The following is a 17510-nucleotide window of genomic DNA, read 5'->3' as shown; positions in this document are numbered from 1 at the left end:
GACATGCATTTAGGTTGATTGACTACTCTACATAGGTGTGCGTGTGTGGGTTGTTCGTCTCTATGTGGACCTTCAGTGGACTGGCGACCTGTTCAGGTACTCTGCCTCTCGCCCTCAGCTAGCTGGTATATGCTCCAGCCCCCCTGCGACCCCAAATGGGAACAAGCGGTAGAAAATGGATGGATGGCACGAAACAAATATAACTTGAGAACATTATGCTTACAGTGTAGTCTAATTCAATCTGCAACAACACACCAGATGACACTGCTGAAAATTTCCCCATTTACGAGCAGTGGATTTTCATCATACCCAGGGAAGTTTCTCTTTCCTTTCTCATTCTGCTGCTGGAATAAAATATCTATAATATTAACCTAATACTCCGGGAAAAGTACAGCTCAGATACAAGTTAGCAACTCATCCACGGGTTAAATTCATACAAATTAACTCCTACTAAAATGTTCTGATTAAAAGAATATTGATGAAAGTTTAAAAAAGCTTTCTCTTCTTTGTTTTACATGAAGTGGTGCCACGCCCACTTCAAACCATTCCTATCATCTTAGGTTATCGCTCTATAAATGACACCTGTGCTCTGGCCTCGAAACCAAAACCTTTTCAGATCGAGCCTGAGTCCAACCTGCTGCACCAGGTGAGAAACACAACGGAACCCAAGCCCAGCCAGACTGCAGGTCAGTTCAGTAACAGGTAAGGTTTAATAAGTCCTGATAATGATGTCAGGTAGATGACAGGCTGCAGTCAGCAGATACTTAACCAGCAGCTTTGACTGCAAATCTTCCAAATCAGCTTCTGAAACCTGACAGCACCTTTATACAGTTTGGACTTAGACAGTATTTACTTGATCTTCCATTTCCATTGTTGCTTGTTCCAGGATGTTGCTTGTTGTGTGTGTGATGCTGTTGGTGGCCTCACGGATGAGCTTTGGTAAGGTTGGTCCTTCCCTCGATGAGCAGTGGGAGCAGTGGAAGACCAAATACAAAAAACTCTACAAAGACCAGGTCGGTGGAGCAGTAAATGTGTAGTTTACCATGTTTTTGCTTTTCTCTATGACAATAAAAGCACAGTAATTCAGTTCATTCACACAAACACTGAGGTGAACTAAGGAACGTAGACTCAAACTACACTCAGATTCAGATTCATTAGCACAAAATCATCAAAGATGAACTTTTGCGAGATCCGTCTCACAAACCTCTCCATGTTTCATGTTGTAGAATGAAGAGGAGTTGCGGAGGAGAATCTGGGAACAAAACAAGGAAATGATTGAAGTACACAACCAGGAGGCTAAGCAGGGCAATCACTCCTACAAACTAGGCATGAACCGGTTTGGTGACAAGGTGAGGCTTGTTTACCTATTAGATGTCCCGCTGTACGCAAAGATTTAGTGACTCAATCAGACCTGCTGTTTTTCTAACCACCCCTGATCACCTGCATCAGGGTGTCAGTCACCCTCCCTGCAACACTCTGGTCAGGTCATTGTCTACTGACTGTGACAAAAATCTGAATTCCCATCCAGGTATCAGTGGAGATGCCTGTGATTAAGGCTTCCAACAGGATGTCGAGACACGTATGGCTTTTACATTTGTTTATTATTTCTATTTCTAATAACTATTCAAAAGAGTGAGTGAGTGAGTGAGTGAGTGAGTGAGTGAGTGAGTGAGTGAGTGAGTGAGTGAGTGAGTGAGTGAGTGAGTGAGTGAGTGAACATGCTTGTTGTTTTATTCTTGGGTGGGTAGTATTTAATTTCAAGGTCATTTACACGGTTGTATTATCAGTATCTGCTGGTGTCAGATATTACAGGAGGATATTTTTTCTCTACCTCCCACAACCAGATCTTGCCGAAAATATCCAGGAAAATGACTGTGCTCGATCAGGAATTAAGAAATCAGGTATTTTTCTAATAGTCAGTGGGTGAGACGTGGAAAAAGCATAACACCTGTCCTTAGATGATAAAGTATGACAGCATTTCTCCATGTTGTTGGCATCTCATGAAGCTGAACTCTCCCTGTCCAGATTTGGGAGAACATAAAAAAGAAGCTGATAACGTACAACAGAATCCTACAACAACAGGTAGGATCCTGACAGCGCCTCTTATGGGTGGTTTTATCTTTTCTTTGCTTTTCTTGTTGTAAATCATTGATGCTGAAGATATGACAGAAAATCTTTCTCTCTCCATCCAGCTGTTGAATAAAATGATTGCAGACATAGAAGATGATGACTGGGTGGCAGCATACGACGTATGACACTGGTTTATCTTACGAATGGCTGTAGATTTTGACATAACCCAACATTAGTTACAAATCATTTATTCACATAAAACACTCACATTTACATACAATATGTGAATATTAAATGTCAATACTGCAATATGTTTTGAAGCTGAAATCTTTTAATATCTCTTAGTAGTAACAACATTCTGCTCTTCTTGTCTAGGTCTTGGAGAAAGTGACAACCACGTCGGCTGATTACAATGCCATATTAAGAGCTCTTGTAAGAGTCCATGTTGTTGTATCTACTTTTTCTTTGTGCTTTCTTTGGCCTAACTCTCTCTTTCTACGTAGGTCATGAATGACATTTATGAGCAGATGGCTGATCAAAGCATCAAGTCAAAAGTCCTTGTAAGAGTTGAGGCTTCTCAGCCAGCAGTTTTAAAGTCATCATGGTTCAATAATGACTTTCCATCTACTTATGCTGAGAATGTTTATTTTTCCCTCTTCAGATCTTGCAGGATATTGCTGAGACAGTAGCTCAGTACCAAAAGATTAAGGTATATAAGGTATGAATCTTTGTTATTATCAAATCAACAATTATCCAATAATTACCTCAAGAGTCCGTGGTGTTGTAGCTGAGTAGAATGAAGCACATTTATGTACGAGCAACCATGTGTCCTAAGACACCAGCAACGCTTGAACATAACACCTGGACGCAGCGTCACTGGAGGTTGGTACCAGAGAAACCTGCTGGTTTGACCTAGAACCAGACTTACCAGAGCTGTCCCAGTGAAAAGGGCCAGTGTTTGGCAATAATCAATGAATCCTAGTTCTCAGAATGGCAAACACATAGTTACATGAACACTACGTAAACATGCGACATGAGTCGATGCAGTTTAATAACCTTTGCACAAATACTGATGTCATGATTTATTCTACATATGTTACAGGCAAATCCCCCAAAGCAGGCTTAGGCTTTTTTGATCTTAATTAGTTCAATGAGCCACTCACGTGTGAAGGTCTTTTGTTCTAAATGTTTGTTTTTGTGTTTTTTCACTCAGAGCTCAGGAAAAAACTTGTCTAAATCCATCGACTACCGTCGGGACGGTCTGGTGACGCCAGTGAGGAACCAGGTCCAGTATTCTGAGACTACATCTTCGTCTCATATGTCATTGGTCAAACTAAAGTCTCTTCTCGTGCTCCATGCAGGGAGCGTGTGGCTCCTGCTGGGCCTTTAGTGCTGCAGGGGCCCTTGAGGGACAGTTGGCCAAGAAGACGGGTCGCCTGCTAGAACTCAGTCCTCAGAACCTGGTGGACTGTGACCTTGAGAGCGATGGCTGTGATGGAGGACACCCAGACTTTGCTTTTGAGTATGTGCAAGAAAACGGCTATGTGCATTATGAAGAGGACTACCCGTACATTGGAAAGGTACCGTTAGGCAAAACCCCAGTATAAGTGCGGAATAGTGCGCAGCACAGAGACAATCACAGAACAGAATCACACAGGGCCATTCTGCCCATTTACCTGTTTTGTCTCCACAGAAGCAGAAGTGCCACAGAACCCCCCCACCGCCTGGTGCAGCCCAGTGCAAAGGCTTCGTGTGGATCCCAGAGGGAGATGAGCACCTGCTGGCTGAAGCCCTGCATGAAGTGGGTCCACTGTCTGTGTGCATTGACGCCAGTGACAAAAAGTTCATGTTCTACAAAAGCGGTGAGTCCCCTGCTCTGTCATCTGATTGGGTAAAAGAAGCTAACGTGGTTCTTCATGTTGTAGAAATGTATGAACCCAGCCTGTAAACTCTGCGGTTCTGTGACCAGCATTGGGTATTTTCTGCCTCTCTCCATCTTCCTGTCGCGTTCCAGGTGTTTACTACAACCCAGTGTGTAACAAAGACGTGCTTAACCACGGCATGCTGCTCGTCGGCTACAAGGAGAAACACTGGATTGTCAAGAACAGGTGGGAAACCACATCTGACCTCAGAGCAATGACCTTGTTAGTAAAATGCTGACCTAAGTGACTGTTCCTTCCGTTTCCAGCTGGGGCGAGGACTGGGGTAAGAAAGGCTATGTTAAGATCGCACGGAACCGCGGCAACCACTGCGGCATCGCCAGTGACGCCAGCTACCCCTTGGTGTGAAGCAGCTAAAGGCACTGGAGGTCATTGGAGGTCATTCCTCCGCTATGCTACTGTCTTCATTTAGCAGATGACTGCAATATCTTTCAGGCCTTTGATCACATGAACCTCCTTCATTATGTATTTAATGGAACCATTTACACTAACTTTTTACAATATGGGAACATTCTTCTGGATTCTGTTTACACCTTGATTTGACCTGTTTTCAACCACTATGATGCTTTTAATGAACATATTTTAGATCTCTCACGTTAGTGGCCTGTGGACATTAAGGTTGGAAAACATTACTAACATGTGTCACGTCCGGGCTTTATTGCCGTCGTTATTTTGAAAGGACTTCCTGTTAAACACCACATAGTCAGCTGTTTCCTGTCTGTACCGGTCGTCATTACCCACACCTGCATCTCATCTGCTATTAGTCTGCTCTGTATTTAAGCTCCACCTCTCACACCTGTTACCCGCCAGATTGTTGCGTGTAATCACCACTTTCCAGCGTTCGTTGTCTAGTATTGTCGTGTATCGTGCCTCCTGTTTTGACCTCTGATTCCGAGCCTGCCTAGTCCCTGTCTGCCTTGTTTGCCTTGATTATCTGCTGCTGCCTGTTATCGACCTTGCCTGCCTGACCACGATCCGACGCCCGACGATCTGGTATTGTAACCCATCTCTCGTGTATGACTTTGCCTGTCCCTGACGCCGTCTCTGCCTGATCCTGTTTAAACCCCGTTTGATCTCCCGTGTATGACTCTGCCCAAATGGGATTCTGAACCTGGAATAAACTGTCCTCTTATCATCATCAAAACTGTGTTGTGCTGTGCATGTGGGTCCGCCATCTACAGCGCACTGACAACATGAAGCTTTTGTTATTTCTATAATAAGATTCTTTAGCTTTGACCAGATCACACACATTTGGGGAACTTGACTGTTTCTTTAATTGAATTAAAACTTGTGTTAAAGACTGTCTGTAGCTATTGAAATTTGTTACACCAGTAAAAGCTGTGTTTAATACATCATGATGATGATGACTTATCCTGAGCACAGAACAGAAACCGATTAATCACAATAAATGAAAGACGTCAGATAACGTGGCATCAGGTGTTTATGTGGTGTCTGTCAGTGCTGAGGTTGTTTCTATGCTGATTATAATCGACAGCAGCTAAACAGTGTCAGGGCGTTGTAGATGGCGGACCCCGATGCACAGCACAACACAGCTTGAAGATGGTAAATGAGAGTTTATTCCAAAGCACAGGGTCCAGATCAGGCAGGGTCATACACAGGAGGTCAATACGTGGTTATACAGGATCAGGCAGAGTCGGTGTCAGGAACAGGCAAGGTTCGTACACAAGACTCTGGATTACAGTACCGTTTCGTCAGGCATAAGATCGTGGTCAGGCAAGGTCGGTATCAGGCAGGATCAAAAACCAAGGCATACAAGGGAGGCAGGGACTAGACAGGCTCGGCGTCGGTGGTCAAGACAAGGTTCACGATAAAAGACTGGGCAAGGCTACAGGACGCTGGGACGTGGTGAATAACACGCAACAATCTGGCGAGGTACTAGGGTGAGAAGTGGTGCTTAAATACACAGTGACCTGATTACTGATGACGTGCAGGTGTGGCTAATGACCGGTAGAAACAGGGAACAGCTGAGACATGAGGTAAACAGGAAGTCCTTTCAAAGTATTAGCAAAGGTGAAACCAAGACGTGACAAACAGAAGTAAGTAGAGGACAGAAAGCAGCGACGCTGACGCTGGTGTCAGAATCACGTGATGCTCTAGACTGTGGTTCAAAAAAGGTCCCTTCATCAGTCTGTCAGACACAAACAGGTCCGGGCTGAACGAGTTGTGGTGGCTAAAAAAGACACATGTTAAGGCTGCTGGAGAACCAGCACCGCTCCAGTCGACCCAGGTATGTTCCAGAACTACAGGATGATAACAAGCGAAGACAACAAGTAAAATAATTTCTTCAGTGTGATGGCCGAAGCTAAAGGTAGGATGGCGACCCTCTCCGCCAATTTAGTGTCCTGGCGTTGACGCTCGATAAGTAATCGATAAGTACAGTCTATCAAACAGAGTTGGTTCCAACTTGCATGGTGAGAGTAGGTAGAGCACGGCATTGCATAACACTGTTCAGCTCACTACTAAAATTCGGTCTAACAGTAAGCCTGTCCTTTTAACGGGCAGCCCACCTTAAAATGACCAGACTGACCACAGTACAGACACAGACCTAAGCCACGGCGATGCTTTTTCTCAGTATCTGTCAGACAGGCTCCACCAAACTGCATGGCCTCCTCGGTAGGCAGCAGAACTCCACAAGCACTGACAAGCAGGGAAACCTGCTTGATGATCTGCTCATGGTATTCTCTCCAGTAGGTGACATAGCATCCGCTCATGCCGCTCCCAGCTTGGGAACCGACTGAGTCCGATTGTCGCTTCTACTACCGCTGCCCCCGATTACAGATCCACAGGCGACGGTCAATCTAAATAGCTAAAGCAATCAAAGCAAAAGCAAAGTCGCTAGGCAGATCTTGAGCGGCTAGACGGTCTTTTACCTGGCGGGAAAGGCCCAGAATAAAAATATCTCAGAGATCTCATCTCAGCCTCACGGACTGGGGCATTCTAAAAATTCTGTTTTAACACTTTAGCAAAACTAGAAAACGTAGACAGGCAGGCCGACTTATTTTGCCATTCTGCCGTAGCCAAAGCCTCTGCGTCAGGAAGAAGAAGAGAGGAAAGAAAAAAAGAAGACCAAATGGTGGAAGCTAAAGAATGAAGAAACTTGCAAAGAATTCAGGCAGAAGTTGAGGCAGGCTCTGGGTGGTCAAGAAGATCCAGATGACTGGGAAACTACAGCCGAGGGTATCAGGGAAACACATAGATAATGTTGAGGAAAAAGTACAGACATGGTCAGAAACAGCTGCATTGCGTCTTTGTGGATGTAAAGAAGGCGTATGACAGGGTGCTGAGGGAAGAGCTGTGATACTGTATGAGGTGGATGGGAGTTGCTGAGAAGTACGTCAGAGTAGTCCAGGACATGTATGAGAGGACTATGACGGTGGTGAGAGAGTTCAAGGTGGAGGTGGGACTACACCAAGGATCAGCCTTGAGTCCCTTCTTGTTTGCAGATGATATTGTGATCTGCAGTGAGAGTAGGGAGCAGGTGGAGGAACAGCTGGAGAGGTGGAGGTTTGCTCTGGAAAGAGGAGGCATGAAAGTCAGTCGTACAGACTGAATACATGTGTCTAAACGAGGGGTCAAGGTAGAACAGTGAAGTGACAGGGGGAAAGAGGGAAACCAAGAAGGAGATAGATGGATGTGCTGAGGTGAGGTGATGAGGATGGCTGGTGTGAGTGTAGAAAATGTCCAGGATAGAATGAGGTGGAAAGGATGATTCGCTGTGAAGACCCCTGATGGGAAAAGCCGAAAGAGTAGTTGTTACGAACTCGCCCCGTCGGTTCCGAACCGGCGGGGTTTGACAGGGAACCTATTAACTCCTCCCGTCGGTTCCGAACCGGCGGGGCTTTGACGGAACCCTGGGGCAGGAGAGGGAATGCGGTGGAGAGAGACGGTGACAGCACCCGCTCCAAGCGGGGAGAACTACGGCTCTCACGGAGCCGGGAGGAGATCACGCTCACACTGAGCGGAGGCTTCAGGCACCACGGCCGACGTGCTTCCAGCACACAGCTCTCTGTGTAATCCCTTGCACAGACACCTGGCCGCAACCGGCAGACCAGGTCGCAGGGAACACAAGAGAGGGAAGACCCCAAGCGCACGACCCAATACAGAGGGTACAATTGACATTAACGGTTTATTTAAATATAACAAAAACTTACTGCACCGCAGGACTCAGTTCAACACAAAGGAAGAACTAAAAATCACTGCATTGCAGGAAAACGATAAACTACCTAATTCACTATCTAAAACTAAACGCTCCGTACACTACGGGCAAAAATCCTAAACTTGAAACATAAGACCTAAACATGAAACATAAGACACTCACAAAACTTACGTGGTGGGACAGGACATAAACAAAACCAAAACTCCTTGCATCACGACTCTCCTCAATGTAACAATGGGGTAGCATCCAGCTACACCGAGCGTACACACCAACAATGTGTCCAACACAAAACATCCCTTAAATACAAATCAAACAGGTGGGTCAACTAATTACACAGGAAATTAAACTCAAACACAGACCCACAAAAAGTCCCAGGAGCGCCTCTAGTGGCGCGGAGGCAGAACGTCACAGTAGTAGTAGGCAAAAAAGTACAACACTATAATACATACACTTTATTACTGTTAATCAAAACAAAAACAGTAACTATTTACTGTAATTATGTGTAGAAAAGATACATGTATATAATTTGTAATTCAATTGAAATCATTAAGCTTGGCCAAAATAAACTTGAATTTAATAGTATTGGCACAGATCTTGGTGGAATGGTGGGAAGCACTGTCGCCTAACAGCAAAAAGGTGCAGGGTTTGATTCCCGGAGCAGCCCGCGTGCCTTTCAAACTCAGTTCTCAAGCACTTGAATTGTTTTACTTAGTGTCTTTCAGTAAGTCTTTTTAGAAATTTAAAACCCATTTGTGAGGATACCCTGCGTTAAAGGGTCTGGATGAGGTGCAGACCAGTCCAGCCTCCACTCATAAGTTTTCTCTGTCTGTTTTAGCGTGATCAGAAAAGTAAACACGTAACAAAAACATTGATAAACACATTAGGCAGGTTGTACAAAGTCATGGTGTAGAATAAATCCTTCTGAAGGCTGCAAACATTATACTGGAGGATTAGATCAGGAAATGTGCACTTTTAGTCAGGAAAATTGTTAAGATAATTGAAATTATAGAAAAACATAATAACATGTATAACACAGATAAATGCACGGAAATGAATTTTTATTTTATGTTTTTTAGTCACATTATGGTATTGTTAGACAAGGTGACACCCCACCTACCGAGTTCTCTGGCTTCCCCCATGGTCCAAAGACATGCGTTTAGGTTGATTGACTACTCTACATAGGTGTGCGTGTGTGGGTGAACAGTTGTTGGTCTCTGTGTGGCCCTTCAGTGGACTAGCAACCTGTTCAAGTACTCTGCCTCTCGCCCTCAGCTAGCTGGGATAGGCTCCAGCCCCCTGCGACCCCAAATGGGAACAAGCGGTAGAAAATGGATGGATGGCATGAAACAATTATAACTTGAGTACATTGTACTCATTTTTTTAAGTAGACATGATGTCCGGGCTTACAGTGTAGTCTAATTCAACCACAACACAACAACAACACACCAGATGACACTGCTGGAAATTTCCCCCTATTACGAGCAGTGGATTTTCATCATACCCAGGGAAGTTTCTCTTTCCTTTCTCATTCTGCTGCTGGAATAAAATATCTATAATATTAACTTAATACTCCAGGAAAAGTACAGCTCAGATACAAGTTAGCAACTCATCCACGGGTTAAATTCATACAAATTAACTCCTACTAAAATGTTCTGATTAAAAGAATATTGATGAAAGTTTGAAAAAGCTTTCTCTTCTTTGTTTTACATGAAGTGGTGCCACGCCCGCTTCAAACCATTCCTATCATTGTAGGTTATCACTCTATAAATGACACCTGTGCTCTGGCCTCGAAACCAAAACCTTTTCAGATCGAGCCTGAGTCCAACCTGCTGCACCAGGTGAGAAACACAACGGAACCCAAGCCCAGCCAGACTGCAGGTCAGTTCAGTAACAGGTAAGGTTTAATAAACCCTGATAATGATGTCAGGTAGATGACAGGCTGCAGTCAGCAGATACTTAACCAGCAGCTTTGACTGCAAATCTTCCAAATCAGCATCTGAAACCTGACAGCACCTTTGTACAGTTTGGACTTAGACAGTATTTACCTAATCTCCCATTTCCATTGTTGCTTGTTCCAGGATGTTGCTTGTTGTGTGTGTGATGCTGTTGGTGGCCTCACGGATGAGCTTTGGTAAGGTTGGTCCTTCCCTCGATGAGCAGTGGGAGCAGTGGAAGACCAAATACAAAAAACTCTACAAAGACCAGGTCGGTGGAGCAGTAAATCTGTAGTTCACCATGTTTGTGCTTTTCTCTATGACAATAAAAGCGCAGTAATTCAGTTCATTCACACAAACACTGAGGTGAACTAAGGAACGTAGACTCAAACTACACTCAGATTCAGATTCATTAGCACAAAATCATCAAAGATGAACTTTTGCGAGAAGGATCCATCTCACAAACCTCTCCATGTTTCATGTTGTAGAATGAAGAGGAGTTGCGGAGGAGAATCTGGGAACAAAACAAGGAAATGATTGAAGTACACAACAAGGAGGCTAAACAGGGCAATCACTCCTACAAACTAGGCATGAACCAGTTTGGTGACAAGGTGAGGCTTGTTTACCTATTAGATGTCCCGCTGTACGCAAAGATTTAGTGACTCAATCAGACCTGCTGGTTTTCTAACCACCCCTGATCACCTGCATCAGGGCGTCAGTCACCCTCCCTGCAACACTCTGATGCTCCATTGCTCCAAAAATCAGGGTAGGGAGGTAAAGCACCAGAGCTGATATTGTCCAGCTTGTGACTGAGTCAGCTGAGGGAAGGGCAGGAAAACGAGCTGGTCAGGTCATTGTCTACTGACTGTGACAAAAATCTGATTCCCCATCCAGGAATCAGTGGAGATGCCTGTGATGAAGGCTTCCGACAAGATGTTGAGACACGTATGACTTTTACATTTGTTTATTATTTCTATTTCTAATAACTATTCAAAAGAGTGAGTGAGTGAGTGAGTGAGTGAGTGAGTGAGTGAGTGAGTGAGTGAGTGAGTGAGTGAGTGAGTGAGTGAGTGAGTGAGTGAGTGAGTGAGTGAGTGAGTGAACATGCTTGTTGTTTTATTCTTGGGTGGGTAGTATTTAATTTCAAGGTCATTTACACGGTTGTATTATCAGTATCTGCTGGTGTCAGATATTACAGGATAATATTTTTTCTCTACCTCCCACAACCAGATCTTGCCGAAAATATCCAGGAAAATGACTGTGCTCGATCAGGAATTAAGAAATCAGGTGTTTTTCTAATAGTCAGTGGGTGAGATGTGGAAAAAGCACAACACCATGTCCTTAGATGATAAAGTATGACAGCATTGCTCCATTTTGTTGGCATTTCATGAAGCTCAACTCTCCCTGTCCAGATTTGGGAGAAGATGAATAAGAAGTTGATTAAGTACGAAAAGTTCCTAAATCAACAGGTAGGATCCTGACAGCGACTTTTATGGGTGGTTTTATCTTTTCTTTGCTTTTCTTGTTGTAAACCATTGATGCTGAAGATATGACAGAAAATCTTTCTCTCTCCATCCAGCTGTTGAATAACATGATTGCAGAGATAGAAGATGATGACTGGGTGTCAGCATACGACGTATGACACTGGTTTATCTTACGAATGGCTGTAGATTTTGACATAACCCAAGATTAGTTACAAATTATTTATTCACATAAAACACTCACATTTACATAAAATATGTGAATATTAAATGTCAATACTGCAATATGTTTTGAAGCTGAAGCTTCAAATATCTCTTAGTAGTCACAACATTCTGCTCTTCTTGTCTAGGTCTTGGAGAAAGTGAAAACCAACAATCTCATATTAAGAGCTCTTGTAAGAGTCAATGTTGTTGTATCTACTTTTTCTTTGTGCTTTCTTTGGCCTAACTCTCTCTTTCTACGTAGGTCATGAATGACATTTATGAGCAGATGGCTGATCAAAGCATCAAGTCAAAAGTCCTTGTAAGAGTTGAGGCTTCTCAGCCAGCAGTTTTAAAGTCATCATGGTACAATAATGACTTTCCATCTACTTCTGCTGAGAATGTTTATTTTTCCCTCTTCAGATCTTGACTGATATTGCTGAGACAGTAGCTCAGTACCAGAAGATTAAGGTATATAAGGTATGAATCTTTGTTATTATCAAATCAACAATTATCCAATAATTACCTTAAGAGTCTGTGGTGTTGTAGCTGAGTAGAATGAAGCACATTTATGTACGAGCATGTTGCTGGTGTCCTAAGACACCAGCAACGCTTGAACATAACACCTGGACGCAGCGTCACTGGAGGTTGGTACCAGAGAAACCTGCTGGTTTGACCTAGAACCAGACTTACCAGAGCTGTCCCAGTGAAAAGAGCCAATGTTTGGCAATAATCAATAAATCCTAGTTCTCAGAATGGCAAACACATAGTTACATGAAAACTACGTAAATATGCGACATGAGTCGATGCAGTTTAATAACCTTTACACAAATACTGATGTCATGATTTATTCTACATATGTTACAGGCAAATCCCCCAAAGCAGACTTAGGCTTTTATTGATCTTGATTAGTTCAATGAGCCACGGACGTGTGAAGGTCTTTTGTTCTAAATGTTTGTTTTTGTGTTTTTTCACTCAGAGCTCAGGAAAAAACTTGTCTAAATCCATCGACTACCGTCGTGACGGTCTGGTGACGCCAGTGAGGAACCAGGTCCAGTATTCTGAGACTACATCTTCGTCTCATATGTCATTGAACTAAACTAACATCAAACTAAAGTCTCTTCTCGTGCTCCATGCAGGGAGCGTGTGGCTCCTGCTGGGCCTTTAGTGCTGCAGGGGCCCTTGAGGGACAGTTGGCCAAAAAGACGGGTCGCCTGCTAGAACTCAGTCCTCAGAACCTGGTGGACTGTGAGCTTGAGAGCGATGGCTGTGATGGAGGAGAGCCAGACTTTGCTTTTGAGTATGTGCAAGAAAACGGATATGTGCACTATGAAACGGACTACCCGTACATTGGAGAGGTACCGTTGGGCCAAACCCCAGTATTTGTGTGGAATAGTAGCGCGGCACCGAGCCAATTACAGAACAGAATCACACAGGGCCATTCTGCCCATTTACCTGTTTTGTCTCCACAGAAGCAGAAGTGCCACAGAACCCCCCCACCGCCTGGTGCAGCCCAGTGCAAAGGCGTCGTGTGGATCCCAGAGGGAGATGAGCGCCTGCTGGCTGAAGCCCTGCATGAAGTGGGTCCACTGTCTGTGAGCATTGACGCCAGTGACAAAAAGTTCATGTTCTACAAAAGCGGTGAGTCCCCTGCTCTGTCATCTGATTGGGTAAAAGAAGCTTACGTGGTTCTTCATGTTGTAGAAATGTATAAACTCAGCCTGTAAACTCTGTGGTTCTGTGACCAGCATTGGTTTTTTTCTGCCTCTCTCCATCTTCCTGTCGCGTTCCAGGTGTTTACTACAACCCAGTGTGTAACAAAGACGCGCTCAACCACGCCATGCTGCTCGTTGGCTACAAGGAGAAACACTGGATTGTCAAGAACAGGTGGGAAACGTCAACTGTCAACTGACCTCAGAGCAATGATCTTGTTAGTAAAATGCTGATCTAAGTGACTGTTCCTTCCGTTTCCAGCTGGGGCGAGGACTGGGGTAAGAAAGGCTACATTAAGATCGCACGGAACCACGACAACCACTGCGGCATCGCCAGTGACGCCAGCTACCCCTTGGTGTGAAGCAGCTAAAGGCACTGGAGGTCATTGGAGGTCATTCCTCCGCTATGCTACTGTCTTCATTTAGCAGATGACTGCAATATTTGTGCTTCTGTCACTCTTTCAGGCCTTTGATCACATGAACCGCCTCCTTCATTATGTATTTATTGGAACCATTTACACCAACTCTTTAAAATATGGGAACATTCTTCCGGATTCTGTTTACTCATCTTGATTTGACCTGTTTTTAACCACTATGATGCTGAACATATTTTAGATCTCATCTAAGAAAGTGAACTTTTCCTGACCTCACTCCTGTAGGAACACGTTACTGGCCTGTGGACATTAACATTGGAGAACATTACTAACATAAAGCTTTTATTATTTCTATAAGATTCTTTAGCTTTGACCAGATCACACACATTTGGGGAATTTGACTGTGTCTTTAATTAAATTAAAACTTGTGTTAAATGAGTGTCTGTAGCTACTGAAATTTGTTACACCAGTTAAAGCTGTGTTTAATACATCATGTGTCCATGATGATGATGACTGATCCTGAGCACAGAACAGAAACCAATTCAAGCTCTAGCTTTTGTTCTGTAATGACTGTTTCAAGTCTAAAATTAATCACAATAAATGAAAGACGTCAGATCACGTGGCATCAGGTGTTTATGTGGTGTCTGTCAGTGCTGAGGTTGTTTCTGTGCTGAGTGATTATAATTGACAGCAGCTAAACAGAAAGAAGCAGAGAACAGAAAGCAGTAACACTGAAGCTGGTGTCAGATTCACGTGATGCTCCAGACTGTGGTTCAGAAAAGGTCCCTCCATCAACCTGTCAGACAAAAACAGGTCCGGGCTGAACGAGTTCTGGTGGATAAAATAGACACGTTAAGTCTGCCAGATATTCACTTTGACTTTGAATACTGTTGCTCAGTAACTTTCACTTTCCTTTCCTCAAATGTGCCATGAATTCTAATAAAACCCCTCCCTGGGTGATTGTGACAGGACACCTGAAAACAGGAAGCCCAAACAGCAACCTGAGGCCAGTCTGTGTCTCAAACCTGAACCTGGCCTGAAGGTCATTATGTCAGGATTTCCATTGTTGCTTGTTCCAGGATGCCAGTTGGTGTCTGTGTGATGCTCAAAGTTATATATATTATATTCAGTATAGCTGAAATTAGCTGCAGAAGAATTAGTTGAATTTTAAACTGAGAAAAGTTGGTGCTTTGGAGGAAGCATGTGCAAATAATTCCTGAACAGTAAAATAGTCTCATCGGTCACAATGAACCAGTCAGAAGCAGAAATAGTGCTATTAAAGCTTTTAAGACTTTTTGAAGATTTAGATTGGTGCTTTTATTTTGAAAGGATATGGAAGAAGCGTGTGTAGGTAACTGTTAAAATGTAAAAAAGTATCATTAACTACTCATAATAAACCAGTTGAGACTATTTTTTGCTAAAGATCTGAAATGGTGCTTTTATTTTAAAAGATATGAATGAAAAATGTCCAGGTTAAACAGTAAAATAGTCTTATTTTTCTTTTCGTTTATCTTTTAGCTAATGAGCTAAATTCATGCTTTCAATTTGAAATGATATAGGATAGCCTATGATAGACAAAGCCTATGTGGTAAATTGCTAAATTGTAGAATAGTCTCATTAACTAATCATAATAAACCACTTGAAAGCAGAAATATTATTGTGTTATTTTTAGCTAAAGATCTGGATTGGAGCATTTATTTTGAAAGGATTTAGAGGACCTGTGTGTGCTCAAAAATGGGTTTAAGCATGAGACATCCTGGACCCATCACTCATTGAGGAGTTCCATCGCGCTCATCCAGATGTCCCTGGGCCGTCTGGAATCCACCCTAGATGGGGGGTTCTGTCATTGACTCTTAGCTGTTTAACAAATCTAGTTCCTGTTTTACTTTGTAGCTACCTTCCTGTCATATACATTCAGTCTTGTTTCACTTGTTGTCTCATGATTCATGCTATCTACTGTATCAGTAATCACAGATCCACATGCACAGCGCTAGAGACAGGCAGGTAAGTATGAAGGTTTTATTCGAAATGTCGTTGGTCAGGATACAGGTTGGTACACAGGACATGAATCGGTGGAGGCACAGACAAGGAGCAGGCAGAGACAAAATACGAGGCTAGCAGGCTGGCTACAAGGCGATTGTCACGATCTGGTTTTGTGTTTCTAGTTGTTTCCTGTTTTATTTTGGTAGTCTCCTGGTTTCTGTGTCTGCTCAAGCTTCACTTCCGGTTCATGTCCTGTCACAGCTGTCCCTGCTTCACCTGGTCATTACCCACACCTGCACTCTGTTAGTCATCAAGTCACTGTGTATTTAACCACCACCTGTGTCCTTAGTTCCCTGCCAGATTGTTTAGTTTCCCGAGTTTCATGAGTTCCTTGTTTCGTGCCATCGTTTCATGTCTAGTTTCCCTCGTGTTTGATCCTGATTGTCTTTACCGTGTTTCCTGCCTGAACCTTGTTTGTACCGCCGCTCGTGAAAGAACCTGGACTAACTAACTGACCATGAGTTTTGCCTTATCCCTGTCTGTACTTCTGCCGAGACCGCCTGTGTACGAACCCTGCCTGAATATCGGACTAGAGATTGCCTGCTCCCTGCCATATGTCTTTGCCAAGCCTCCGTGTATGACCTGGACCGTCTGACCCTGCGCTACCCAAATAAACCTGTGTTTGATCATTATCCTGCCTCTGTGCTGTGCATGTGGGTCCGCCGCCTGCCCCAAGCCTGACAGAACAATCTGGCCAGCTTGGACCCAGCCAGCACTCAGCCTCCGGTCAGGTCAGTGACTGTTTTTTCTTGTTTCTTTTTTTTTTTTGACGGCGAGTATTATTCACCCGAGGGAGCATGGAGTTTACCTGCGCCGAGTTACCTAGCGACCTACAAGTTTATTTTAAAATCCTCGCGGAGGATTACCGACGGGCGATTAACCCGGAAAACCAGCGCAGCGCCGTGGAGGTGGCGATATTGACTCTGGAGGACGAGGACAGCGTGTTAGAGCGCCCCAGTGTTCGTCGCCTCTATGAGCGATTGTGCGCAAGGTTCGATGAGTTAAGCGACGCGCTCCGCACCACGCCAGCCCCGGGCGCACCGCCGATGGTTTCGGTTTCCTCCTCCCAGCCCCGTCGGACCGTCGTGTCTGCTTCAACCTGCCCAGCTCCATGTTTGCTCCGCTGGGAGGACTTCCTGCACTCATGCGGTCCCCCGTCTCCAGCCCAGCCGCGCGCTGTTCAGTCTCCAGCTCAGCCGTGTTTTGCCCAGTCTCCAGCTCAGCCGTGTTTTGCCCAGTCTCCAGCTCAGCCATGCTTCGCTAAGGCTCCAGTCGCAGTTCAGCCTCGCCACGCTCATGTTCTAGCGCAGTCCTGTCACACTCAGGTTCCAGCCCCAGGCCAGCCGAGCCCCGTTCCGGCTCTAGCCCCGTTCCAGTCGAGCCCAGTCCAGTCGAGCCCAGTCCAGTCGAGCCCAGTCCAGTCGAGCCCAGTCCAGTCGAGCCCAGTCCAGGTTTCAGCCCAGTCGAGCCCAGTCCAGGTTTCAGCCCAGTCGAGTCACGTTCCTGTCCCCGTCCAGTCCAATCACGCTCAGTCCTTGTCCCAGCCAGAGGGCACCGTCCGTCTGACGAGTGTTAGCC

The 17510-nt window shown here is 44.5% G+C and overlaps 2 protein-coding genes across 4 annotated transcripts; both read left to right on the top strand.

The window, feature by feature from the left end:
- Positions 1–390: 390 nt before the first annotated feature.
- Positions 391–4595, top strand: LOC114846125 (cathepsin K-like). 2 transcript variants are annotated; one of them, XM_041068376.2, is made up of 15 exons: positions 391–686; positions 887–1013; positions 1227–1349; positions 1529–1579; positions 1845–1901; positions 2026–2082; positions 2193–2249; positions 2446–2502; positions 2574–2630; positions 2732–2788; positions 3284–3355; positions 3432–3650; positions 3764–3932; positions 4085–4178; positions 4259–4595. In XM_041068376.2, the coding sequence occupies exons 2-15, from the start codon at positions 888–890 to the stop codon at positions 4356–4358; spliced, it is 1296 nt and encodes a 431-aa protein (XP_040924310.1). In that variant the 5' UTR covers positions 391–686; position 887; the 3' UTR covers positions 4359–4595. The 2 variants fall into 2 exon arrangements, with proteins under 2 accessions (XP_040924310.1, XP_028990738.2); XM_029134905.3 differs by having other exon boundaries at positions 392–702.
- A 1309-nt stretch (positions 4596–5904) lies between these two features.
- LOC114845307 (cathepsin K-like) lies at positions 5905–14512 on the top strand. 2 transcript variants are annotated; one of them, XM_029133182.3, is made up of 16 exons: positions 5906–6258; positions 9996–10081; positions 10266–10392; positions 10610–10732; positions 11016–11066; positions 11352–11408; positions 11534–11590; positions 11701–11757; positions 11953–11997; positions 12069–12125; positions 12227–12283; positions 12783–12854; positions 12943–13161; positions 13276–13444; positions 13597–13690; positions 13778–14512. In XM_029133182.3, the coding sequence occupies exons 3-16, from the start codon at positions 10267–10269 to the stop codon at positions 13875–13877; spliced, it is 1284 nt and encodes a 427-aa protein (XP_028989015.1). In that variant the 5' UTR covers positions 5906–6258; positions 9996–10081; position 10266; the 3' UTR covers positions 13878–14512. The 2 variants fall into 2 exon arrangements, with proteins under 2 accessions (XP_040924312.1, XP_028989015.1); XM_041068378.2 differs by having other exon boundaries at positions 5905–10065.
- Positions 14513–17510: the final 2998 nt, after the last annotated feature.

This window comes from Betta splendens, chromosome 19 (genome assembly GCF_900634795.4).
Source record: "Betta splendens chromosome 19, fBetSpl5.4, whole genome shotgun sequence".
NCBI lineage: Eukaryota > Metazoa > Chordata > Actinopteri > Anabantiformes > Osphronemidae > Betta > Betta splendens.
This window is presented reverse-complemented; position numbering and strand designations above follow the sequence as displayed.